This window comes from Monodelphis domestica, chromosome 8 (assembly GCF_027887165.1).
Source record: "Monodelphis domestica isolate mMonDom1 chromosome 8, mMonDom1.pri, whole genome shotgun sequence".
Classification (NCBI taxonomy): domain Eukaryota; kingdom Metazoa; phylum Chordata; class Mammalia; order Didelphimorphia; family Didelphidae; genus Monodelphis; species Monodelphis domestica.
This window is the reverse complement of record NC_077234.1, coordinates 86,363,110-86,389,929: the sequence shown is the minus strand read 5'-3', so window position 1 is coordinate 86,389,929 and position 26,820 is coordinate 86,363,110. Positions and strand designations below refer to the sequence as shown.

General features: G+C 35.0%; 1 protein-coding gene across 4 annotated transcripts in view; it reads right to left on the bottom strand.

The window, feature by feature from the left end:
- Positions 1-142: 142 nt before the first annotated feature.
- Positions 143-26,820, bottom strand: part of INO80D (INO80 complex subunit D) — a 66,939-nt gene continuing 40,261 nt past the window's right edge. For 2 of the 4 annotated variants that reach the window (XM_016425156.2, XM_016425158.2), the window contains exons 7-12: positions 24,236-24,460; positions 22,317-22,426; positions 19,229-19,362; positions 15,725-15,942; positions 13,810-13,967; positions 143-12,656 (exon numbers count right to left, since the gene is read on the bottom strand). In XM_016425156.2, coding sequence (XP_016280642.1) covers positions 11,488-12,656; positions 13,810-13,967; positions 15,725-15,942; positions 19,229-19,362; positions 22,317-22,426; positions 24,236-24,460 — 2,014 coding nt within the window. In that variant the 3' untranslated portion in view covers positions 143-11,487. The remainder of the gene's footprint in view (positions 12,657-13,809; positions 13,968-15,724; positions 15,943-19,228; positions 19,363-22,316; positions 22,427-24,235; positions 24,461-26,820) is intronic. The other 2 variants (XM_016425157.2, XM_001370900.5) reach the window with 2 other exon arrangements.

The following is a 26,820-nucleotide window of genomic DNA, read 5'->3' as shown; positions in this document are numbered from 1 at the left end:
CAGTTAATGTGATATGTGATGGTAGTGCACAGCTTAATATTTAAACTTTATATGTTCAGATAACAAAGAATCAAAATCCAATAGATAAATTGACTTACATTAAGTCTCCAGCAATGGAAATTATGCTAAAGTAAAACGAGGCTATTTCACAGCAAGGTTTATTAATACATCCAAAAGAAAGAAAGAAAAATCATTTTGTCACACTATATACAGATAATACATACAGTGTTTTATACACATATTACATCAGTTTTTACACAAGAAAAATATACATAAAAATGTAAACTTTTGTATACAAAAACCCTTAAACAAATTAAACAAGGACCAGATAACAAAAGGAGACCAATCCATTATTATTTCATCAAATTTTTTTAAATGGTCATACAGTACATTCATTGAGATATATATGGAAAATGTGAGCCAAGTCTTCCTGTTTAAAGGGAAAATACAAACCAGAAGCCTACCTGCTCCTAAAATGTGGTCCTCCAGCACCCCTGCTTTAAAAGCCATGGGTGTGAATTTTGATCAGAACGGAGGGGGGGGGTTGGCTAAAAACCATTTCCCTCCTCATCTTGTTCCCACACATTGTTTAAAAGCGGTCTCTGTAGAAACAAATGGCATCAGGCTTTTGTGCATATGAAGCTTTCAGCCACTACAAATTCAGAGGAGAATTGAAGTTTGTATGTTCCCTTTAAGCAATTATTGTTTTTCCTTTTTGTGAGCATTTTCAATGTATGGCATGTTAGCAAACTTTGTGTGCCAAGGTGAAAGGGGACAATGAAAAAGAGGGACTGGGGGAAAGGACTGCTAGTCCTTGCTACCGTGCAGCTACTTTAAAAAAAAAAAAGAAAGAAAATGAAAGTGTGCAAGCTGTCATTCACTGTTCCATATGTGCTGCCTCCTATTAGCTTCCCCACTGCAACTGGTTCATATTCTACAGCATTCTAGCAGCTAAACAACTACCACGAGGCTTTTTGTCATAAGGCTGCTTCTGATATCAGGCTGTGGCTAGGCTAACTTTTCAAATGACAGAAACACAAACCTCTCTAGGACAGTCTTAAGGTATTCCCTTAGTTAAGTCCGCTGTTAAGCTGTAATAACTTGAAATTAACGATTGTCCATCTATCTTGTTTCTCTATTATGTCTGGAGGAGGTAATCCGTTCTGCCATCCAATCACAAAATCAAATGGCAATTAAGAGTTTTCTTAATGTTCTTGCAATCAGCATGATAAACCACGGAAAAACACTTGAGGCTGTGGGTCTAACGAAAAGTTAGGCCTATGTCCCGAATGAACAGTCTCAAAATTCCTTTAACAGAATTCTTAGTGAAGATACTTTTAATTAAATAAATGAAAGGCTTGCTTCAGACAGCTTCATGAGAAATCCACACTCTCTAAGGTGTATTTTGAGCAAGGCTAGGTAACAATGAGGTGATATTTTCTCCCTGCAGCAGGAGGAGAATACTTAACTCTCCTCAGTCAAATCAATTTTAGTTATCATTATATATATTAATGAAATAAACAGGCAACCAATGGTGGACCACTATTGATCTAGGGGATAGTAGGCAAAGTATACTAAAGAAAAGTTTAGGGTATCTTTGTAATTGAAATGACCAGACTGGTTCTCTGGTCTCTGTTTCAGAGACAGGAAAAACCACACCAGTTCTTCAAGTGCACCTCCAGCTCTCTCTCACTCCCTTCAAACAGATGACAACTTTTAGGATCGCTTCCCTTGCAATTTAATTTATAAAATAATAAAAGCAAGAAGGAAACAAAAAAAAAGTAAATAATTTCCCAATGACTTAAAACTTTTAAATGTTTTTAAAATAATTTTTTATAATGTTACATTTGTGACAATTTGTTACATATACCTGCCACTGCAGGCACAATATTCCAGTAGGGGCAGCATTTTGCTAAATGTAAAAGATTGCCAACCAAAACTCATACATGTACATGTGTATATACAGTATATCCACACAACTTATATACATATATCAATATACATATGCATGAGTATATATATCAGGAGAACAATTATTCATTGTCTCTGAATCTCTATATATTCACTCACATAATATATACTAAAGACATACTGTGTGAGTATATATGCTAGTATATGTACACATGCTCCAACATGTATATATACACTTTGTTTTGTGTGTGCATAAGAGTTTAGAAGGCACAATTATAAATGGATGTAAGTTTTCTATAAAACTGCAGCAAAGTTAAAACTCAACATCACTATTGTGAGAATATCAAAGGCCATATTGCCAAGAATTTATCATGTAAGAATGAGATTTCACTAGAAGAGATGAGAATTTAAAGAACAATTATAACATAAATTAAAGTATGGGTTAGCCAGAGATTTTTAAGAGGCTTACATATGGTTGAGTAGGCTTTTAGCTGTCACTGAAAAAGAAAGGGAACTGGCAAGTTAACTATAAAGTGAACCAAAATTTTCAGATGCCAAATTAACAAGAAAATAAAGGAAGGAATAAATATGTTTTCTCTACAGACACTAGCAAAACTTATAAAAAGCTTTAATTGTTACAATTCTTAATCTTTTAGCAACAACTTCATAAAATTTTCTAGATAAAATTCCTAAATGGTGGGACTTTTTTGTTCAGATAGACAGAATTTAAACCCACCTTTCCACATCTGTGCAGTATATTGCACTATTGAGATTTAAGTTTTCTAGGAAACCTCTGAAATAAAATAAAGGCCTTTTAAAAGAACAAACAGCGGTGATATCAATGAAAGACAGGGGGCTAAACAAATCTAGTGACTAGGATAGAAGTGACTAAGGTGAGAGAAGCAGTGAAATTTTGTTTTCAAATGATAAAAATGAACAACAGTTCATGGTGATGGTATTAAGGATCAGCGGAAATGGATAGGAGAAATAATTTTTAGAGGGCAACAATTGATTATAAACAGAAACAAGATTCTAATCCAAGGGACTTCTATACTAGGAGGTATGGTATGTGCCCTAGATAGTCATTTTGTCTGGTTTACAGTTTCATCTAAAACCCCACCGCTGACATATTAATCTTATTTAACAAAGGCTATTTATCTATTATACACACACTTTGGGGGAAATATATGTATATAACTCTATCTATATACACACATATACATACGTGTATATATAGATTTAGATTATACAAATGTATAAATAAACATAATACTTTTTAATCTTTCCATTGACAAGGGCAAGTTTACATTCAGCAAAGTGCCACCACATCTGATATACACATCTCTGTACAAATATACATTAAAAGGATCTTTTTCCCTCCTCTGATGAATGGGGAATTTATTTTGGTAAATCCCATTACAAACAACTGAAGGGAGAATGGCACAGTACAAACTCTCCTCTTTCATTTGCATGCTTATGTACAGGAAATATGCAGGAAACAAATTTTTTAAAAATCCACAAAGAGAGTGAACTTGGGAGATGCTGGAAAAGTACAACTGTAAGAAGAACCACATACAGAGCTTTCCTAGGTTTTGACTGGATTTAAGTAAATGTGGCTTCAGAATCAAATGACAAATATTTGTGTATTATGAAAAACTGTTTTAAAAGATTTTTAAAATACATGATTTTCATTATTAAAAATATGAATGAAAATTCAATTAACATCTATGGTTAGTTACTTCAGACTGCTGGATATTACAGTGAAGTATAACAGAACAATGACTTTAAAAAACAAAATAAGTAGGAATGTCTCTTCTGAAGTTAACTCTTAGATAAAAGGTCTAAGAGAAAACATCATCATTCCCTTGGACAAAACATGGAAAATAAAATTATCCTAAATTCAGAATGGATAGCCCAGTTAAGATAAAAATATATTTAAAATAATTTAAACTCTCCCTAGCTTTGAAGCATAGTGAAATGATCCCACCAACTCCTCAGGAAAACAAAGCAGTTACCTATGAAAATGGCATTCTTAAAAAAAAAAATACCTACCACAATATTTGTCAAATCAAAATAAGGATGATGGGCAATATTTTCAAAGTCAGAGTTTAAGTACTATTAACTTAAAAATTTACAACGGATATCTGGTCCCACTACCCCACAATAAAATACAGATTACACCTCATTTTCCTCTCTCTCATTTTAAAACCAAACAAACAAACGAACAAACAAAAAAAGAGGGGACACAGGGGTGTTTTAGAGCCTGGTATTTCTCATGCCATTTTCTTAAAATGGAGCACAAATGCAAGTCAATCAAAAGATTTAAAATAAAATGCACATGATATCAGAGCTAGCCTTTTAAAATAACATAATAAAGAATTTGGTGTATGTATACAATAGTGACAATGAGAAAATAACTCCAATCCCCTCAACTAAATAAATCATATTTCTACAATACATTCCATCACCTTGTGTTGCTACTTTTCTCTATTTTACCCTACATACATTCATCACATACACACAAACACACACACACACTCCCCCAATGCATATTTTTGCATGTGTATAAAACACAAATACATACATGCACACAAGTAATTTAATTCTATTTTTAATTTAAGTCACAGTGGGAATTCCTTAGTGAGGAGGGGTAAAAAGTTCCTGAATAAGACACTGAGAACATCTAGATTTGATATTTTCTCTCTTTTTGATTTCCCAACTTACAGAATGAACTGTAAATTAAAGAATAAATCCATAGGAAAAAAAAAGAGGTCTTACAAACTTAGTTCACAATTCCAGCTACAGTAGTTGTAGTTTTATTTGATCTATGTATTTCTATTTACCCTGTAACTAAGCTTCTAGCCGTCTTAAGTGTAAACCACGATCATGTACTAAAGAATGAAATACTCAAGAATTCTATGAGCAGTAATAAATGGGCTAAAAGATGCTCTACATTTTGAGGCTGCAGGATACCATTTTATTTTATATATCTGCAAGGTAGCAAAGAATAGCTATACACCTTGACACGGCAGAGATCCAGTGTAAAAAGGTGCTTCACTAGTTTGTTTTTCACCAAAAAAAAAAAAAGCTTGTATATAATTTTATAGCTATTAAAACACATAGGAAACATAATTCATTACACTCAATACAGCTTTAGTATAAAACTTATAATTTATGAGGTGATGTTAATAGCATAAATTAATATACCTTTTTCTCTTAAAATCTACAATAAGTATTCTGAAAGCTCATTGGGGAAGGGAACTTTTAAATAAAACTTTTAAAGCTGAGCGTGATGGAAAAATATTCTGTATGCTGAAATTGAGATGAGAGCCCCAAGGAGAAAGAAAGAGTCCCTTGGCAAGACACTGTGGACTACAAAACTCAATGTGTTTTCTCTTTCTTGCGCTCTCTTTGATGACATTCTACCTTTATTTTCTTTTAAAATTATTTAGTTTTTTGTTTGTTTTTTTTTTTATTAAATTGCCCTTATTTCCACAAGGAATCCCTGAGACATACTCAAAACTGTACAGTGAAAACAATCATCACTGTTCAGAGGAACTGGTTCAACCCATCCAAGCAGATGAAGATACTATCAACAAGTATCAAACTTTCCATCATTGCAGCATTGATCCATTGGAACCAACTGTACCTTAATGCTGAAGATTGGAGTCATTTCAGGGCAAATCAGTCTACTCCCAAAGTAAAAGCAATGGTGTGGCATTTAGCTGCATTGAAGCCTTCTGCACTGCATGTTGAAAATTTTCCATGGGGAACTCTGGGTGCATATAGAGCTTACTTCAGTGGTCCCCAGCTTTAAAAAAAAAAATGAAAGATGTTTCTATTACTCAGACCAGAATAAGGTTTAGCTCATACACCATGTGATGTATTTCATTACTGAGAAGTGGGCAGAGGCAAGGAGGCAGAAGAGAAAGAAAAGAACTGTGCTGTATTAAATAGATTATATATAGATTTCTAAGATTTTCTCATATAGATTTTTCTGTAGACTAAACTCTAGAAGATCAGAAAACAACTTAGACAAACTAGCCAAAATCCCCCAGTGTTAGGAGATGACAGATAAAAAGGAAATGATGTCATATTTTCCCTCCAAACTGCCATATAGAATATAGTTCCTTCTACTAAATACAAGACACATAACACCTTATCATTAACACCAAGGTACTGAGAGATCTAAAGCAGGTGATACCACAAAGAATAAAAGCAGTGAGGAAAGCTAACAACCAAAAACAGAGTGAAAATGTTTGCTGTTTAGAAAAAGGGTCCCTGAAGTCGATTCATATTTAGCAGTTACTGACATAGCAACTGGCAATAATGAGAAGAATCCACATTGCCATGTGTTTCTGGGTTTTTTCCCTAAGTAAATGTTTGGAGGAAAAACAACAGAACTACATGAACAAACTCGGCTCCCTTCTAGTATGCCAGTAAAAATCCAATGAGAGCTGTTTCTTTCTAATATGGTTATTTTTCACATGGATTTTCTCTTGGCCATGTTTTAAATCATGAGTTTGAATCTTATAAAATGTTACCCTATTAAGAAGAAATGGTAAAATGATTCTATTTCTATGCAGACTGACAAGAGAGGGATAATTGCTTCCAAGTTGAAATAAAATATCTATTCTCTCTCTCTACATATATATATATAGTGTGTATACAAACATATGTGTATGTATGTATACACAATACATACCTACATACATATGAATGAAAACATTTAATGTGATAGCTTTTTCTTTTAAATAGGAGAAAATTACTCCAAGAAGAATATACTATAGTTCAGACATTCAATATAAATGGTTGATAAAGGGAAGCCTTTCCATTTAATCATAACTACTTATACATTTTGAGGTGATTACAAAAGAATCTATCAGCATCATTCTGACTACCCTAAAACCTCAACCTTTGGTGTAGTCTGAGTGGAGATGGGGCAGACACATATGAAACTTGTTGAATGTGACTAGATTTTCTTTTAAGGTATCTAGAAATGCTCCACAAAACCTCAGGGCTCTGTTAGCCATATTTAGAAAAGGACTGCATTTAAGGCCTTAAATATATACCAGATTCAAAACTTTTGGCATACTTCCTTTAAAAAAAGAAGGGCCAAGACCTAGAGGGGAACAGGAGGAAGAAAACAGGTTATAGACATTAAAAGTTAAAAGAAAAAACCCATTAATTTAAATTGATTGCAAAATTTTTGAACAATTAGTGTTATAACTTCCTACCTGTCCTTTTTGCGAGCACTTTACACGTTTTGCTCAAATTTGGTAGAAACAGCTATTGTTTTATTCTTGTAATCACTGATATTCCCTCCTAAATGTTTAATGTCTCAGAAAGGATTAGAGGGAAGTTTCTAATAATGAAAAATCTATGATTATACAATTACTATAAGTCAAATTTCTTATTGACATGCCCAAAGCTTAAAGTTCCAATTTATACAGCTGGTTGGTCCAGGTCACTAGTAAGATAAATTCTTTGATATAAGTGATTATTTAAGAGGGAAACTGAACTGAAAGATACCAATATGCATAACATATTTAATTTTCTTACCTTTTAATGAATAAAATTTCCCTCTATGGATTAATGTAATCAAAGGCTGAAAATGAGCTAAAGTTTAGTGTCATTTAAAGAAAACAATACTGATCATTCTGAATGGTCTAGTTAGAGACTCACTGAGCTTTTAAATATGCAGTCAACTACATAAACATTTCTTCCGAAGAAATAAATTCCATACAGAATTATTGGGCGAAGAAAAAAGCTGTTAGCTTTCTTTAGACTTAAATTACAAGCTATCCCACCACCAAAAACGAAACAAAACAAAACCAAAAAACACACACAACATTTCTTACTTGATCTCCATATCCACTACCTTTTTCTTCAATAAATTATAATTTTCTCATGGAGGAGCATGTATATACATATATATGTATATATATATATATATATATACACACACATATATATACATATGCATGCCACATTGCTTGCCAACATGAAATTGCTCAGAAAGTTATTTACAAGCAATTTTCCCACATGTGGTAGGTTATTCAAGAAAATAATCCTTCACTATATAACCTACAGAACAAATATTAGAAAATCCTTCCATTGCATAGTCTGTTACTTGGTGGGTTAAGTGTAACCGCCATTCATTATTGTGAACAACTGTATACTAGCTACATAACTTACCCAGATGTGCAAAATGCTAAGCCAATTCCACAGAGGAAATGAAATAGTATTTTAACTCAAATAATAATAATCATCATTGTGGGGGGGTAAAAAAGGAGAGAAAACACAACTTTTCTTCAGATGCTATATTAGATTAATAACCTAATATGCAAGCAGAAGATAATATACATTGAAATGGTGATTCTGACTCCTACAGCATAGGATATTTCCTTTAACTGCAGCAATTCTGTAAACGAAATCAGCACTAACTGTACCTAACTGGCCTTTCAAATGGTCCCAAACCACTGCAGAAACAAAATGACTCTTCTAGTTATCATGGTATTATTCTACTATGCATTGTGTACCTCAGTCTAAAATACCAGCTATCTTCCACCCAAAGAGGACCATATTCCTAATGCAAGATTTGCTTTTGATGCCAATATTACCTCTAAATATTCCACAGAAGTAGCTCATTTTTAGATTTTCAGAATGAAAAAAAAAAGCTTTATTTCATTGTTTTCTTATAAATAAATATATCTACCAAGAGATTAAAATTGCTACACTGACTCTTTGGCAAGAGGGTAATTGTTCTAACCTCTTGGTATTATAGAAATGTACTTCTCTTTTCAACCAAGGGAACAATCCAGGCAAATGGCAAGAGCAAATCAAATCAAAAACTATGCAATCTTTCAGCTGGGTGAGATGAGAGGAAAAGGAGTACTCGCACTATCTTCCACCCTGAACCAGTGCTTTCTAAAGGTGTTCCTCCCTCCAGCCTCAGCATAGGGGACTACAAGAACACTAATTTACTCAAAGTTTTTGGTGTGAAGCTATAACTGGCAACATTCCTGATCATTGCATGCCTCCTAATTAGAAAGCAGAAAAGGGTTTTTCAATGCACACAAAACAGAAAACTGCAAACAACATATTGTGCAACTTACTAAAGGTTGTTAAATGAAGAGTTTTTAAGCAGCCAAAGCACAGGACAAAGAGCCAGGATAGATAAAATTCCAATCTATGATTACAATGATTATGAATTTCCCTTTGCTCAAAAAGAAGAAGTGATGAGGAAGACATGTTATTTTAAAATAAGCTTTAATTAATATGCAATGGGAACTAGGTTAAATTTATGGCAATGGATGACAATTATCCAGTGATAGTTAAGTCTGCAGTAAAAATTGGAAAATAGTCCAGAATATTAAAGATACTTTCTGAGCCAAGGTTAACTATCCATAATCATCCCAATATGGACATTAAAGAAAATTCACTAACAGAAGGTTCACTGATAAAAAGCTGTCAAATAATCTATCTTTCTCACCACTGCACAATAAGTTTATGGTGAGAAATCTTGCTTTGTAACATAATTTATAATTTAGAAATTTTTCAGTCTGAAGAAAAGACAAAGCTATTCAAAAAATAAATCTAACCAACTTTTCATGATTAAAAAAATTAAATACATTACAAACTTTTTTTTTTGGCCCATAGAAGTAGAGATTTCAATAAATACTTGTTTTAAAAATTGGGCATATAATGATTAAAGACAGTCATGACATTTCCCCTCCATAAGCTCAGGCACATGGTTTCAGCATAGTACATGCTGATCACTGCCATTCCTTTAAAAAGCAAAGAAAAGAAGCTTTCAAAAGAAGGGAGTGGCTAAAACTAGCATGGCATAAAGAGATACATATATGAAGTAGGAAAATATATCCAAAACTTCACTCATTTGGAAGGAATTAAATTCAAATATTCCCTGACTCAAAGGAACCTATTGTCCCACCTCACTAAAGGATATGCTCTACCTGTTTTTTAAAAAATATATAAATTAGACTAGTTTCAGTAATAAACAGCCAATAACATATCTCATGGTATGGTGAAACCTCTCTACAAAAAAACCCAGAAGCAGATTACTTTTAAAATCTCTTTCATCACACACATCTAAAAAGACCCAAAAGCAGGCAATAGGGAATTCACATATATGAATTTATAGTCATCAAATTATTAAATCACCCAGTATTTTAATCCTACTTACTAATCATGAATAAACCCATAATTTTGAAAAATTTCCCAAAACCAATTTTGAACTTCCTTTGCAAAGAGAACAGCACACAGATCAAATTCTACTTATACTATCAAATCCAAATTTATGTGTATCTAAGCATTTAAATTATTTTAATAAAATTAGGAGTAAGTGAATTTGAGAATTATTTCTAATTTCTGGGTTTACTTTAACCCTTTGGGTACTACAATTTATTTTATAATTGGAACATTGATTTCATAAGTGTCTTCAGTATTTTACAACTAGTACTGAAAAATCACTACTAAGAAAATGGAAAAATTCTAAAGCAATAGATGGCTTAAGGAAATCATTGATTCCCAATTTTCCAAATCCATTTGACTTATCCTGTTTTATGCACCAAAATAAATTACTCAATTACTTCTGGCAAATAGATTTCATGAAAAGGATTCAAAAGTGAATGCTAGTCTGATAAATGCTGCCACAAGGCCACAGAAACCATACAATAATTCTGGCCAGTTTTTCCTAGGGCTGCTGAGTCGCTCATTCAGTTTACCAATCGTATTTTTCCTTTTGACTTTTTTCCCCCTTGGACTGCTAATCTTCAGAAGAAAAAGCTGCTGATTATAAAAGTGCAACTCATAGGACCAGGTCACTTCCCTCACTAATCAACAAATTCAAGTTAACATACAGTAGGAAAGAATGACGGAGTTCAGTAAGGTTGGAATTGGGTAAAGGGAAGAAAGTAAGCAAAAACAACCTTTTTTCCTTATTAGAAAAATATGGGACTGTTGCTTCCTGCCTATACATTCATACACACAAGCACACACGGACAAACATACACAGAGGAGGTCAAAAGACAATTTTTTCTTCTTAAGCACTGTCCTACTTAAGAATGGAATTCTAGCCTCAATACAGGGCTTCAGCAGACTAGTGCTCCGTTTGAGGCCTAATCCACCTCTCCACACCATTAGCTATTTTCTCCAATTGGGACTCGGTAAATTAGCAATCTATCCAGAACCGCCTCTTATAAAATCTGGCAATGGGATGGAAAGTATTGATCTGAACCCTAGGAAGTAGTAAAGGGCACTGGTTATCTGAGGTATCTTCTCATTTCTCAGTCTCACTGCTAAAAATCAATGGCATCCAGTCACTGTGCTGAACCGCTAAGGAAAACGTGAGGGGAACGTGAACCCGCCAGGAGGAAAGGAGCACCGGTGGACAGAGCACACGTGAACACTGAAGCGAGGCTCACTCCGGGGGAGCTTCCCGCCGGCCCCCCGTTCTGGGAATGCTGAAGGAGGAGGCGGGAAGGGTGCCTACAGAGGAAACGAAAGACAGAAACACGAGGTCCCCACCTGCCTGCCCACACCCAGCCCCGCCGCTCAGTTAGGGGCGCTGAAGGGAGAAGATGAATTATTGGTACTGGTAGCGCTGGCACCTGTGACTGTGAAGCCTGTCGGAGGGGCTATGGAGCTGTGGCTGGGCTGCAGGTCCTTCGGAATGCCACTGTGAGAGCTCAGCTGGTGGCCGAAGGCCGCGCTGAACTGAGGGAGCTGCTGCTTGGGAGAGGTGGAGGCCAACAGGTCGGCAGAAGAAGGCCCCATGCCACTGAAGCTGGTCTGGGGCAACCCCGGAAGCACGCTGGAGCTGTTTGGGGTCACGGTGGCGAAGGCAGGCTGTGTGGTCTCTGAGTTCGAGGTGGTAGGCGGTGTGGACAGGGAAGTGGAGAGGAGATGCCCGTCTGCGCTGAGAAGGTTGCTGAACGGAGAAGGGTCGCCGAGGCTGACGGGGAGGTTGCCCCAGTGAGTTCTGGGGTTCGCCACGCCGCCGAGGGGCACCTCGAGTTGGGTTGGGAGCAAGTGCTGTGTCATGATGGGCATTTCTGCTGAGAAGGTAGCTGCCATGTTATCACCGGAGAAGGTGGTGGCATGGGGGGAGGTGATATGGTCACTGTAGGGAGACGGCACATGCTCGCTGTCGTAATGGCTTCCGTGGGGCGAGGAGTGTGAATGATCGCTGCTATATTGCTGTCGTGAGGTGATTAGGTCATCTGCCTTGCTCAGCAGCTGGGCAGGAAGGGGCCTCTGGGAGGCATGGCTGCCATCGTGAAGTCCATGGAACTGTCCTGGGAAGGCTCTCTCCCCAAGCGCACTCTGGCTTATCAGAGTAGCAGAAGTAAGGCCGACGTTGGCGGGGGCAGAGAATTGCCCCTGGATCTGCCCTGCCAGGGGTGTAGGTGGGTTAGACAAGGTAGCAGAACGGAGCAAGTTCTCATCGAGCTCTAGACTAGAGAAATTATCGTGCACTATCCGCCCATTCAACAGCTCCCCGAGGTCTGTGTTCACTTCTCGGCTCAAGGACTGTATTCCTGAAGCTCCAGTACCTGTGGAGAACACCCCTATTCCTCTCTCTGAAAGCTCCTGAACTGGCACGCCGTCTGACTGGGTAAGTACTCCAATGGTACTCAGGCACTCAAGGGAAGTTACAGCCTGCAAAGCCCGTTCGAGTTCCTCCGCCTCTTCTGTCGTAGGAAGGAGGTCTCCATTCTTACCTAAGGAAACAAAAATCACCAAAAGAATTAACTCTCTCACCTGATAGTGATGCCATCCATTTAAACTGTTTTCAACAGTATTCTATTCAAAGAACAGAATGAAATAGGTATTTCCATGAACTGGACTGGAAAGAGAACAATAAATATTCAGTTGTGAAACACAACTCAAATTTCACACTGTCATGGTAACTGAATCACTGGCTTAATTTTATACATGAGAATCAGTCTCTTAAATCATAAAACTAAGTAATCAAATGATTCAAACTCAGTTCAAAACTCTTAACTGTTGACTTGCTCCTGGGCTTGAATAGATTAAAACATAGCAAACATATCTATCAGTTGAGATTTGAGACAAAAAGTTCTTAAGGGATGTTCCATTCTTAGCTCTTCCATGCTGAGGCTCCTTCACCTGGAGTGGTAACTGTGAAAAACTAGAACACAGAAATTCATTTATGTTTTATGTAAAGACTTAAGTGTTCAGATCATTTTGTAGATGATCTTTTAAAGTTCTCTTCTTTACTCTCTTAACTCTCCCCTCTAATCTTCTATGTATTCCCAAAGCTTCCATAAAACTGAAATCCATGAAACTACTTTGCTTTTCTTTCCAAAAACATTAAAAGGAATTTGACTGATTCCAAGGGGCAGAGGAGGGGAAAGCTCCAATTCAAAAGGCTGACAGAAATATTAAAAAGGTCATGAAATTGATTACTAAAAAGTTAAGTTTTGCAATGTCCAGAGTGTTTCTAAAAAGATTAAAATTTTAGTTAGATAAGCAAACATTATTTTTGAAATGTTTACTTCAGCTGAGGCTAGAGTATTAAAGTTAGGGCAGGTATTCGTTTCTTTGAAGAATTATAATAAACTTTTTGTTTTACATTTAAAATTACTAATTTCAAATGACTCAAGGGTAGCTATCAAACAACAAATATACCAAAAGAACACTATAATCATGTAGACCACAAATGTTACGACGTTTAAAAAGAGTGAAAATAGCTTTCAGCATTTTGCATTCTCTATCTAAAATAAGACACTTTATTATTAGTTGGTAAGAATGTTTTAACTACATTTAAAAAAGATAATCTGCTTTCTTCCTTTTCCAATCATTTTTGAACCTGCCTCTTGAAAAATAATCAGAACAAGTAATTAAAAATACCTTCAAAAAAATCAAAATCTTGTAAGTCATCAGGTAGCCGTGGTAGGACATCTGAAAAGTCCTCCTGATTTAATTCCAAGTCATGTGGAATGTCAGTGATCTCATTGGCAATGTCATCAGGCAGCTCGTCAGTACTCAGCTCCGGTGTGGAAGGACTCCTGGGAGAAGAGAACAAATAACACCTCAAATTAGTTTTCCTTAACTTCTAAACTATTTGTTACCAAAAAAGATTCATTCATCCTTAGAAAATTTTCTATTTTCCTCACAAAAGTAAAAAACTCTAACCTATAAATAAGTTTTGTATTGTCCTATTTGAAAAGAAAATATATGCTAAAGTAGGCAATTCCTACAAGACAGAAAACTGGCTTGACAGAAGCTACTGTTCTAAAATGAACAGGCTCAATAAACTGATATTCTGCTAAATGCTTATAAACACCTAATATAAAGGTAATAGGTAACCTTTCCCAGGTAATAATGACATGTTCAAAATTACATTAGAGATGTCTATTATGACTTTGATTACTATTATTAAATATGCACAAATACAAGAACAAAAATCATACAAATTTTTCTAACAGAACTTCTCATATAAAGCAAAGGAAGAATTTCTACTTGTTCCTTCCATTTAAATAGTTTATTGTCAAAGAATAAGAAAAAACAGGAATATAAAGAACTTTTCTTTCCCTATTCTAGTCACTGAGAAATCTCAAAGAGCAGCTTCTGAATCCAGCAATCATGTTGACCTTTGGTATCCTTTTCATAATTTCTAACCAAATTAATAATGTATAAGATAACATAATTTACTTAATCAGTGGCATGCCAGTGGCATAAGTACCAAAGAATTAATTTATAGAGCTAGGAAAAAAACAACAGGGCCCAACAGTATCATATCTCAAATTATATTGCAAAATGGTAATCAGCAAAACAATTTGGCACTGGATAAGAAATAGAGGTCAATCAGTGAAAAGATTAGGTACATGACATACATGAGTAAATGAGCACAGTAGCCTAGTGTTTGATAAACCCAAAGATCTGAGCTACTGGGACAAGAACTCACTATTTGACAAAAACTACTGGGGGGCAGCGAGGTGGATCAGTGTATAGAAATCCAAGCCTTGAATTAGGAGGAACTAGGTTCAAATATGGCCTCAGATACAGCTTTCTAGTTGTGTGGCCTTGGGCAGTTGCCAGCCCTTACTGCTCTTCTGTCTTGGAACCAATACTTAGTATCAATTCTAAGACAAGGTAAGGATTAAAAAAAAAAATTGGGAAAATTGGAAAGCAACCTATTAGAAACAATGCATATTTCATATTATATACTACAAAGAAAGGGTGATAACATAAGCAAATTAGGGGAATAGTTACCTATCAGATCTATGGATAGGGAAGCATTTATAACCAAACATGAGACAGAGAAGTTCATAAAAGGTAAAATGGATATTTTTTGTTATGTAAACTTAAAAGGTTTTTGCATAAATAAATCCAATGTAGCCATAATTTGAAAAGCAGGAAATGGGTAAGTTTCTCTGACAGGTCTCATTTCTCAAATACAGAGAGAACTGAGCCAAATTTATAAAAAATAAGAGCCACCCCTCAACTGATAAACTATCAAAAGATATGGAGAGGTAGTTTTCAAAGAAAAAAATCAAAGCTATTAATATAAAAAAATAGAGAGAAATGCAAATTAAAACAACTCTAAAGCATCGCCTCATACCTATCAGAGAAGCAAAGATGGCCCCCCCAAAAAAATGCTGGGGGAAACATGGGAAAATAAATGTACTAGGTACACTGCTGGTGGAATTATAAACTAGAAAGATTTGGATGCTATGTTTTAGACCTAATTTCCTCCATCTCATCTAACCACATTTTCATTCTGTGAAGAGAAGTAAATATTCTAATAACGTTGGTAACAGACCGAATGTGGGAGATTTCCACTGGCAGTGAGACGCTGGTGGGCATGCTGAGGTTTCCTTGGGGCACTGCAGGGGGAATGGGTTTCTGCGGCCGACGTGGTCCACGCCTTCTTTTCTTCTTATGTTTTTTGGTAAGTGCAGGTGGCTTTGTTTTTTTCCTGGGTTTCCTCTGCTGCTGGTGCTGAACTTTACGGGAGCTGTCTCCTCTCAAAAAATTATCCTTTTGTAAAGAATATGACATGGAAACAGTAAATATCATGGTTTCAGTTAGGCTGTTTACTTTTTAAAAAAAAATATAACTCACCGTAAAGAAAACAAAACTTTTCAGTCCTCCAAAATAAAACAGCCCTTATCTTATTATGCTTATTGATTTTGGAAATGATTTCTATAGAACTCAGTATTAATAGTTTACATAAAAGATAATCACAAGAGGGTAACAAATGAATCACTAAAGGTAAGTCCCGTAGCATCTCATCTAAACTTTCTGTTTACTGTAGCACCAAACCCAGGGTTCTGCAACACAAAACAGACACGGACTACAAGTGTATTTCTCCAAACAAATTAAAAACATGATATCATTTATTTTAACCTTCATAAATAGGTTGGAACACAGAAACCAAATTAGTTGTATCTACCCAACAAATACAAGATCAGGAAAAAAGTATATAAGTAATAGAAGTTCCAGGAAATGCTTTGAGCCACATGACTAATACATAAAATCACATTCAAGAAATCTGTTACTATGGAAGATGTTTGTAGAGAAAGAAAAAGAACTTTCAAGAAATTCAAAAGTACAGTATCAGTTATGTTAGCAATCACAATAAAATCCCATAACCAATATTATGGGAATATAAACCAATAGTTTATTATCTCATTTTAGCCTAAGAGGCTAGAAATGACAAAGAAAATGAGCAAAGTAACTGCAACAAATTGTGGAAACTCTCAACTCCTCAGAAGAAATAAAGAGATGAGTGTAAATGGATTGGCAGCCTTCTTGGAAAGAGGATTTCTCTCATCATCAATTTGATTTCTTTTGGAAGGTTAAAGGCAAATCCAATTATTTAGAGGTTAAGAATTACTTTTGGCAAAATGACTACAGAAGTCAGCCTCATCTCTTCAATTATTCAACTATGTAACACTGGGCATATCTCACCCTTTCTGGGACTCTATTTCTTCATCTAGAAAAGTGGAGGGAAAGGTAGAGAACTAGATGATTCCAAGACCTCTTCTAGCTCCAAAGTACCAACCTCCTTCTCCTCTTCAATTTTGTCAACAACAAACAAAGAGTAGCATGAGCAGGACCACCCAAGGAGGCCTCCCTCCACTGGCAGTTTTGAGCACTTCTAAAACATTCCCATGCCAATCTGTACATTCTTCCCCCTCATCCACTCCCTTGCACAGGGCTGACTGTGCTTGGGCTCTCTCACTTTTACCTTCAGTAGACTAACTGGTGCTCTTTGCACCCTCTTTTGTCAAAATGTATTGGCAGTTATTTCCCCAAAGTATATTAGAGATAAAGGAATTGTAAGAAAGGACTGGGAAAGAGAAAGGTTTATGGTGCAAGAGCTCAAACACCACTCAGCAAGCAACATATTACAAGCCTCTCAGAACATGGCCTTCTTGGTCAATGACACTTTATTTTTCCTCAAAAAGATCTCATATAATGATGGAGATTTTTAAAATCTCTTTTTAAAAGGTACATAAAATTTGAAGCTGATTCTCCCTTCTTTTCACATATCTGAAGGCCCAATATTTAAAGAATTTTATATTGTGGAGAATTCCATAAATAGTCACCATGAATGAGAAGGATGACCTATATAGTTTTACTACTGCATAAAAATTAACAATAAGATAAATTAACTATTAAATATTCTGTAGTCCTCTTCAGATGGAAACATAAAGGGCCCTGTTTAACCTACTTAAGACCTGACTTTGAATGTCATTTAGGAGTACTCATTTCTCCAGAAAAATTGGAATTATTTGTAAATAATTCTTACCAATCCAAAGCAGGTTCTGACATACAACATTTTTATTTGGAAACATTTTCTAGCCTAGTTGGAGTTACTATATTCATTCAAAAACATTTAACAGATATTTATAAAGTATTATTTCACAGAATGTTAGAGTTGAAAGGAATCTTGAAGAATATCTGTTGGCCTAAAACCCTTTATATATGACAGATGATGCAACTGAAAGCTAGGACTAAGGCAGCTGGTGACACAGTGGATACCTGGACTTGGAGTCAGAAAGATATGAATTCAAATCTAGCATCAGATATTTACTGGCTACATGATCATAGGTAAGTCACTTAAATTCTGTTTACCTCAGTTTCCCCAGTAAACTGGAGATAAGAGCACTTACCTCATAGGGTTGCTATGAGGATCAAATGAGATATTTATAACGTAGTTAGCATATGCCTGGCACAGAGTAAATGCTGCATAAATGTTAGCTATTATTACCATTATGACCCTGGTCGCCTTAATCAAGGGATTTTTCTATCTTTAAATTGAAACCTTTAATCTTTAAATAAATCTTTTTATTTAAATCTTTATATTTTTATATTATTGATTTATATATACATATTTATATATAAATATATATTTATATTATATATTTATATATATAAATAATAATTTATATATAAATTTTTTAAATCCTTAAATAGAAATCTTTAAAGCACTATATTTCATTAAAGAATTTTAAAATATGGATACTTCACTGAATCATATTGGCTTCCCGTCCTCCACTCGACTTCTCATTTATCCTGAACCAGGACTTACTATATCAGCATAGACTGAAGCAACAATTTAGTCCATTTTCAGGATTATATAAAAGGAAATGGGAAAGAAATTGTGACTACATGAGGTTTGATACAGTAGTGGGTCAAGTTAAGAAAGCAGATATGCTTTAGGGATCCTAGAGGAACGAGGGAGGGCAGGGAGCTGTTACTGGTAAAGAGGGAAAAGAACGCTCAGTTTCTTCATCTGTACAATGAGGGAGTTGGATATGATAACCTCCAAGTTCTCTTTTACCTTTAAATTATGATCCTAGGGGGTAGCTGGATAGCTTAGTGGATTGAGAGTCAGGCCTAGAGATGGGAGGTCCTAGGTTCAAATCTGGCCTCCCTGGGCAAGTCACTTGACCCCCATTGCCTAGCCCTTACCACTCATGCCTTGGAGCCAATACACAGTATTGATTCTAAGACAGAAGGTAAGGGCTAACATAAATAAATAAATGAATGAACGAATGAATAAATAAATAGATTATGATCCTATCACCAAAACAGGAAACTTATTTCTCCTGGGTTGTTTTTTTAGAGACCTGACCCTGTAAATTCATCAGTGTGGTGAACTCTCTTTAGCAATGCAGATATGCACCTTTCTGGAACTTACAGACCTGCCCAAGCAAGATAAAGAGTAAAGTGATTTGCCCTTGGTCACACAGACAAGAAGCAGTACTGGAAGTCAGGCTGTCCTGGTTTATATAAAAACAAAACCTGCACCTACCATTTTTTTGGCATGTTCTTCACACAGAGGTGTCTGGTGCGTAATGTCAAAAACTGGCACAGAACACTGCTGTCCATCTGCAAACTTAGCTGTGCAACTTGAGAAGAGCTGCTGAGAGCGGTTCAAGAGGATATCTGTTTTTCAATGTCAGGAATAACACACAGAAACCAATGATGGAAAAATCCATTTAATTTTTCTAATAATAATTTAATACATATAAAATTACATGTGTATATATTTTAAATATTTCTTTCACTGGAAAGAAGAATGAAATAAAGCCAAATGTTAGGTAGAAGTATAATGACTAAGCCTGGCCCCAGAAAACATAAAAGAAAACAAACCTCTCCCTTTTCATTAGAGACATAGGAGGCTACTGGTCTTAGAATCAATACTAAGTATTGGTTCCAAGGCAGAAGAGCAGGTAAAGACTAAATAATTGGAGTTGTTACTTGCCAAGGGTCATATAGCTAGGAAGAATCTAAAGCAAAATTTGATTTGAACCCAAGTCTTCCAAACGCTAGACCTGGCTTTCTATCCACTGAGTTACCTATCTGTGTTGGTTTTGCTGCATTTTTTAAAAATCCTGTTACAAAGAGAAGGTATATTGAAGAAAGGAAGGATATATCATAAAATTAATGTAAAAAATTTAAATCAATTAAAAGTACTTCATACCTGTTAAATAAAACTTTCTGAATTCTATCATTAAAACAAAAACTTAGGGAGCAGCCCAACTATTAATGTTAAACACAAGGAAAAGCTGAATGATCAGTCATTTATTAGGATATATTTCTGGAGACATTCCATTTTGTTAACTGTCTTTCAACAAGAGCTTCTTTTTACAGCATAATCTTTAATCAGCTTTGTCATTTTAGAAAAACATGGTCAATATGAACATTTCCCTGGAAATTCAATGGTTTACAAAAGTGAAAACAAGTTAAGAGGAGGCTTTTTTTCCCCACAAGAGGAATGTTTTCAGAAGTAATCTAGGTCAGGGGTAAAAATCATTGAATTATCAATCAATATAGAACTGAATTTTATACTTCAAATTTCCAAACAAAAACCCAAATTTAAAGATCTAAGATAGCATTTATATGCCAAAATATTGTTTTAAACTATGATTATTCAAGAGGTAGCTGGGTGGCTCAGTGAAGGTAAGTCACTTAATTGTCTAGCCCTTACCTCTGTTCTGTCTTGGAACCAACAGACAGTATTGTTTCTCAGATGGAAGGTAAGGGCTTAAAATAAATAAATTATGACTATTCAGCAAGTGTCTTCCCCGAACTAAGTTAATATCCTACACTAATACTTCAAATGCTGCCCAAAGCAACAGAGGCACAAAATAAAACTATCAGTGTGAATAAAGGCAATACCAAATTTGGAAAGGGAATATAATTATCAAAGTAAAACTTATACGAAAAGAGGTACATTTCTGTTTTTCACATGTGAATTATGATTTTTTTTTAAACTTTAAGGTAACTGCCAAAGAAGCCATATAAAAGGACAACTCAAAATAATGCTTAGGAAAAAAAAGGGCAAGGGCAAGAATTAAAATTTTGTTTCTAACATCAAAAGAATCAAAATGGAAAATTTGTTGATAAAGAATAGAAGACTTCTAACACAGCTAGAGTGGAAGCAGTCAAATCTTAATGTCCTTCAATTAACCCTCAATGAAAGACATCTCCTTTCCTAGCCAGTGATATGAAACTTTAGCCTTTCATTCATTCTAGTTTACCCCTATGCTCACTAACTCTTAAAAGTCATAACTACTTTTACAACTTAATTTCACAGCAGAAACTACATTATAAAATTATTAAAATGTAATGTATGAATTTTCTTCAGTGAGAATTATCATCTCTTAAAAGCAACTTGTATCACTAATAATAATTACCTGTATCACAAATTAGAATAACTGTGAGATTCCATCTCATATCCATTAGATTGTCAAAAATGAAAAATAAAAGGAAAATGACAAATATTGGAGGGGCTATGGGAAAATGGGCATATTGTGAATTTGTATAACAATTCTGGAAAGCAATTTGGCACTATGACCAAAGAGTTATTAAACTGTTTATACCCCTTTGACAGTCAGTTATACCATTACTAGATCTATACCCCAAAGAAATCAAAGATGAAGGACTAGGGTCCACGTGTACAAAGATATTCATTGAAACTCTTTAGTGGCAGAGAACTGGAAACTAAGAGTTCTCATCACCTGGCAAATGACTCAAATGATTATGGTATATGATCTCAGTGGAATTCTATTGTGCCATAAGATAAGATGAAAAAGATGGACTCAGTGAAAACTAGAAAGACTTGTATGAACTGATGCAGAGCAATATGAGCAGTATCAGGATTGAAAAGTTTATACAACAACCCTGTTGTCAAACAATTCTGAAAGACTTAGGAATTCTGTTTGGTGAAATGACCAACCACGATTCCACAGGATCAGAATGAATTATGCAAATCATCACTTGGGAGACAAGATGATGGACTTGGGAAGCAGATAAGACACATATTTATAGACATGTATAATATAGGGCTTTTTTTTGTTTGACACACATAACTATTAGGAAGCATTTTTCTTTTTCTTTTCAATTGAAGGGGTCAGAAGAAGAGAAAATAAATGCTTCTTGTATTCTTTACTATTAGTTTTGTTACAATTAATACATATATTAAAAATATAATTAATTACTTGTAATTCACTAATGTTTGTCATATCAGTTTATTAGCAATAAGCTACTTTAGATTTTGGGCTAAAATATGTAAATGATTTTACCCAAATTATTTGTTAAGTGTATTTATCAATAAATCAGAAATAGATGAAGCAAGAGTATCTTAACATCAATTCTGAAATAACCATTTAATACAGTACTGCAGTGATTTCTTTAAAAGTAAGGGAGATTAATTCTTACAGTTATCACAAGATAATGAGTACTATTTATACAAAACCCATGGCAATTTTGCAAATTGTATATTTAAATATTAAATAATCCTGATCCCAAGTTAACTATCACTGACTAAAGAATGAAAAATATAGTATAAATAGGTTCTTGCTTCTAGCAAACACTGAATTCTAGGAAGAGGATACGTTGAAAACAATGTCTGGTGAATGGAAGGGCTTTATTAGTGCATGGCTCCCCCTTCACCATTCCACTACATAGTGCTGGTTCCACCTCCCTCATTTGAGCCCGGTTTGTGCTGGGGGAGGAAAAAGAAAAGAGTTCATGAAAAAATATGTTAAACATCTCCTGCTATACCAGTTCAATAGAACGTTACTATAAAATATAAATGAGATATTACAATAAATACAGATATTTCTACTACTTGTAATTCACTAATGTTTGTTATATCAGTTTATTAGTAATAAGCTACTACTTAGATTTTGTGCTAAAATATGCAAATTATTTTACCTGAATTATTTCTTAAGTGTATTTATCAATAAATGAGAAATAGATGAAGCAAGAGTATCTTAACATCAAACTACTTGTAACCATGTACATGCTTAAATGGATTCCAAAGCAGCAGTAAAGTAGTAAATTGAGTGCTAGATAAAGTCAGGAAGAGCTCCTTTCAAATGCTGCCTCTAACATTTACTATCTGACCACCTAAAAGCTATTTAACCTCCATGTCACAACCTCCAGAGTGTATAGCAAAGTGGAAGCATATAGGCACTTTCATCATTACATAGGCTTTTAATACTATTCCTATAATATTTTGTTTAAATCACATATTTACATCTTATCAAACTATTATGGAGGAATCCTTATAAGTGATTAAAGGCTATTTAATTAAATTTCTTCTCACAACAAAAAAAGTGAACTGAGATTTATTTTTTAACTTGTTTATTATGAACTAAGATTCCATGAATATTGAAAAGTAAAATAAAAAACAACTGTGACTGGTTAAGTTTTGTATAAAATCCTATGTAGTAAAAGTAGCTTCTGCCTAATATATCTCCTTCATTTAATCTGTATGGAAAAAACAACTTCCCATTCATACCAAACTGTCCCTACCCCACAGGATAACTTCATTGGCAGGATCCATATAAACACAATATACCAACACCAATGTATATAATTTGTCATAGATTCAGTTCAGGCTAGAAGAATAACAATTGCAGTCTTAGCTTCATTGTTCTACTATGAGGAATGAACAATTCCAAACTGAGCTGTTAACTGTCTTCTGAGGCCTTAAATCAATGCATTCACTGAATAGAGACAAGATATTGGTTTACCTAGTTCTGGATGTAGTTCTCCCTACACAGACCTCGAGAGCTGTGAGAAGCAAAGAACTAGAGAATGGGAACTGATGCCACCAGACAGAGCACTGAAGGCTGCCTTTGTTCTGTCCTGGCACATCACATTCACACGAGTACTGAACAATGATGTATGCCCAGAATTACAGCACTCTCAGGAGTATACTATGTGAAATGCCCAATTAAAAATTAAGATACTTAGTTTGCATATACTGAATGAGCTGACAGGAAAACCAAATAGATCACTTAAGGAATATTTATAGAGTAGGAAGGATGATCAGAAATTACACAGCTGAGATTTTATTCAAGGAATAAAATGTAGGACTATCTATATGTAAACAGTAAACTATGTTAAGGAATCAAGTGTTCTAGTTTTAGAACTCTGATTTCTAGCTCAAAAGGGGGAAATCTCAGTAGTTCCAAAAAGTATTAAGATTAGTATGTTAAATAAAAGCACACCATGGTCTACATATAAGGAAGCAGCTGCAACAAATGATCAAATAGCTCTTTCATATGCATATATACATTAAAAAATTCTACAAAGCAAAGAAATGTATACAAAGTGGTTTCAAAATTTTCTGAATATGTTGTTATAGAAATGTAGAACACTTTTTTTGGCAATAGCAATAAAGAGCTAAAGACCATCCCTTGGTCATAAGTTGCTCATCTTCCCCTGGGTCTCAGTCACACTAACAGAAATACACAAGTAAAACAAAGCTCCTGCAGAGCAGAATGCTGCATCAAGCTCTTACCTGGTTCGAGTGCATGCAGCTTTTCGGAGTTCTTGTATCAATTGCCCAGCACATTCTGGTTCTCTACTGGCCGCCTGCAGCAAGGCTTTCCGAAATGTATGCCGGCATTTCTTTTGATGAGATTCTGCCCGCTCCAGGCGGCAGAGGTGCTTATATTTCTGCTGAAAGTAAGTGCAAAGTTGGGTCACCCTGGAGCTCCTGCTATCTGTGTCATCGTCATCTGACCTGGAAAGATAAAAAAAGGGAAAGGGGAAAACATTTTTTTATTAAGTTTTCAACTAATTCTACAAAAGTAGAACTAAGAAAATAAATTGTATGACTTTTACAATGTGCATTAACACCTATCTTAAAAGACTTAAAAGACTTTCACTAAAGTTTAGGAAGAAATTCAGTTTTTCCTAAAGGAACCACACAGTGAAGACACTCTAATATGTCTTCTGAATTTTAAGATGTTTAACCTTCTTAGCACATCATAATTAGAGACTGAACCAATACATCATAGAGTCTTTGACATATTTAATTGTCAAGGGACTTCTGGAAAAGAAAGAAATCCATATCTTTACCTTTACTTACTGTAAATGTCTCAGTAAAAGACATGCCTTTAAATCAAGCAACAGTTATGAGGACGCACTCAGCATAATTTCATAAAAGAAAGGTCATGACAGAAACATTGCTTTGAATTTTAGCAGCAGAATATCAAAGGGTTGACCTTTTTCTGATGTCTGACACTTTTTTGGTGCTATATTATATTCTTGCTCTTCTCAATATAAAAGTAACAATCTACGAGCTGGTTTTTATTGCTCTAATTCTGACAAGCACTTAATTTTTGTGGATTATCAATTGACCTTTGCTGTTTTAAAAGAGAGAGCAAAACTACAGGACCAATTTCAGCTTCAAAGTCTTACTAGATTTATGAGAAGACATGGTCAAGATGCTGTGCTCTACATCACTGAAGGGAATTGCCCACCTTGGTAAGAAAATAGATTAGAGGAAAGCCCCACTTTCTTCCATATTATAAAACTATTCTTATCACTTTAGCTCCATAGAAAAGGGGGTTTTGTGACATGTGGGGCTGACTAGGGGTAGAATTCAAAAGATTAATATTGTCCTATGCAATTATAATTCAGTTCTATCTTCCCAGCTAGAACTACAAATGGCATACTTTCTTTTGTGATACTACCACAGTTCTTAAAACAGTACAAAACACAATATGTTGGGGATTTTTTTTATTTTTAATTTCTGTCTTAGAATTGATAACAAGGGGGGGCAGCTGGGTAGATCAGTGGTTTGAGATCCAGGCCTAGGCATGGGAGGTCCGTGGTTCAAATATGGCCTCTGACACTTCACAGCTGTGTGACCCTGGGCAAGTCACTTCACCCCCATTGCCTAGCCCTTACCACTCTTCTGTCTTAGAACCAATACACAGTATTGATTCCAAGATGGAATGTAAGGGTTTAAAAAAAAAAGAAATGATTACAAGGTAGGGGATGATAAGAGCTAAACAATTGGGATTAAGGGACTTGCCAATGGTCATACAGCTAGAAGGTGTCTGAGGACAGATTTGAACCCAGGACCTCTCATCTCTGTTAGATTTAAATGGTTGAAGGCCTTAAACTGTAACACTCTCAATCCTCTGAGCTACTTCACTTCTCCAACACAGTATACTTTGTTTGTTTGAAACTTTATTTTTTCCCCAATTACATATAAAATCAGTTTTCAACATTTAAAAAAGAATTTAAAGTCTCAAATTCTCTCCTTCCCCCAAACACCCTGCCCCAGATGAGCTGGTAAGCAAACAAATAGATTTTATATGTACAATCACATAAAACATTTCCCCATAGTAATTCTTTTATGGAAGGAAACTTGTAAGTTATTCATGATTATTCATTATACACCATTTCTGTCACTGTGCATAGCTTTCTCCAGGTTCTGCTTACTTCACTGCATAAATCTTCCCAAGTTTTTCTGAGCTCCTCCTGCTCATCATTTCTTACAATATAATAGTATTCCATTACATTCATATACTATAACTTATTCAGCCAATCTGAAATTGATAGGTGTCCCCCTCACTTTCCAATTCTTTGTCCCCACAAAAGGAGCTATTTTTAAATATTTTATACATAAAGGTCCTTTTTTTTTTTTTAATCTCTTTGGGATACAAACCTAGTAATGGTACTGCTAGGTCAAAAGACATGTACTGTTTTATAGCCCTTTGGCTATAGTTCCAAATTGCTTTCCAGAATAGTTGAATCAGTTCACAACTCCCCCAAGAAGGCAACAGTGTTTCAATTTTCCTACATTCCCTCCAAGTTTTGTCATTTTCCTGATCTGTCATAATAATACAATAGCTATAGGATGGTATCTCAGAATTGTTTTAACTTGTATTTCTTTAATTAACAATGATGTACAGCATTTTTCATATGACTATAGAGGGCTTTAATTGCTTTGTCTGAGAACTGCTTTTTCAGATCCTTTCACCATTTATCAATTGGGAAATGACTTCTGATTCTTAAGCATTTGACTCATTTCTCTATGTATCTGAGAAGTAAGCCTTTATTAGAAACTTCTTGCAAAAAATTTTTTTT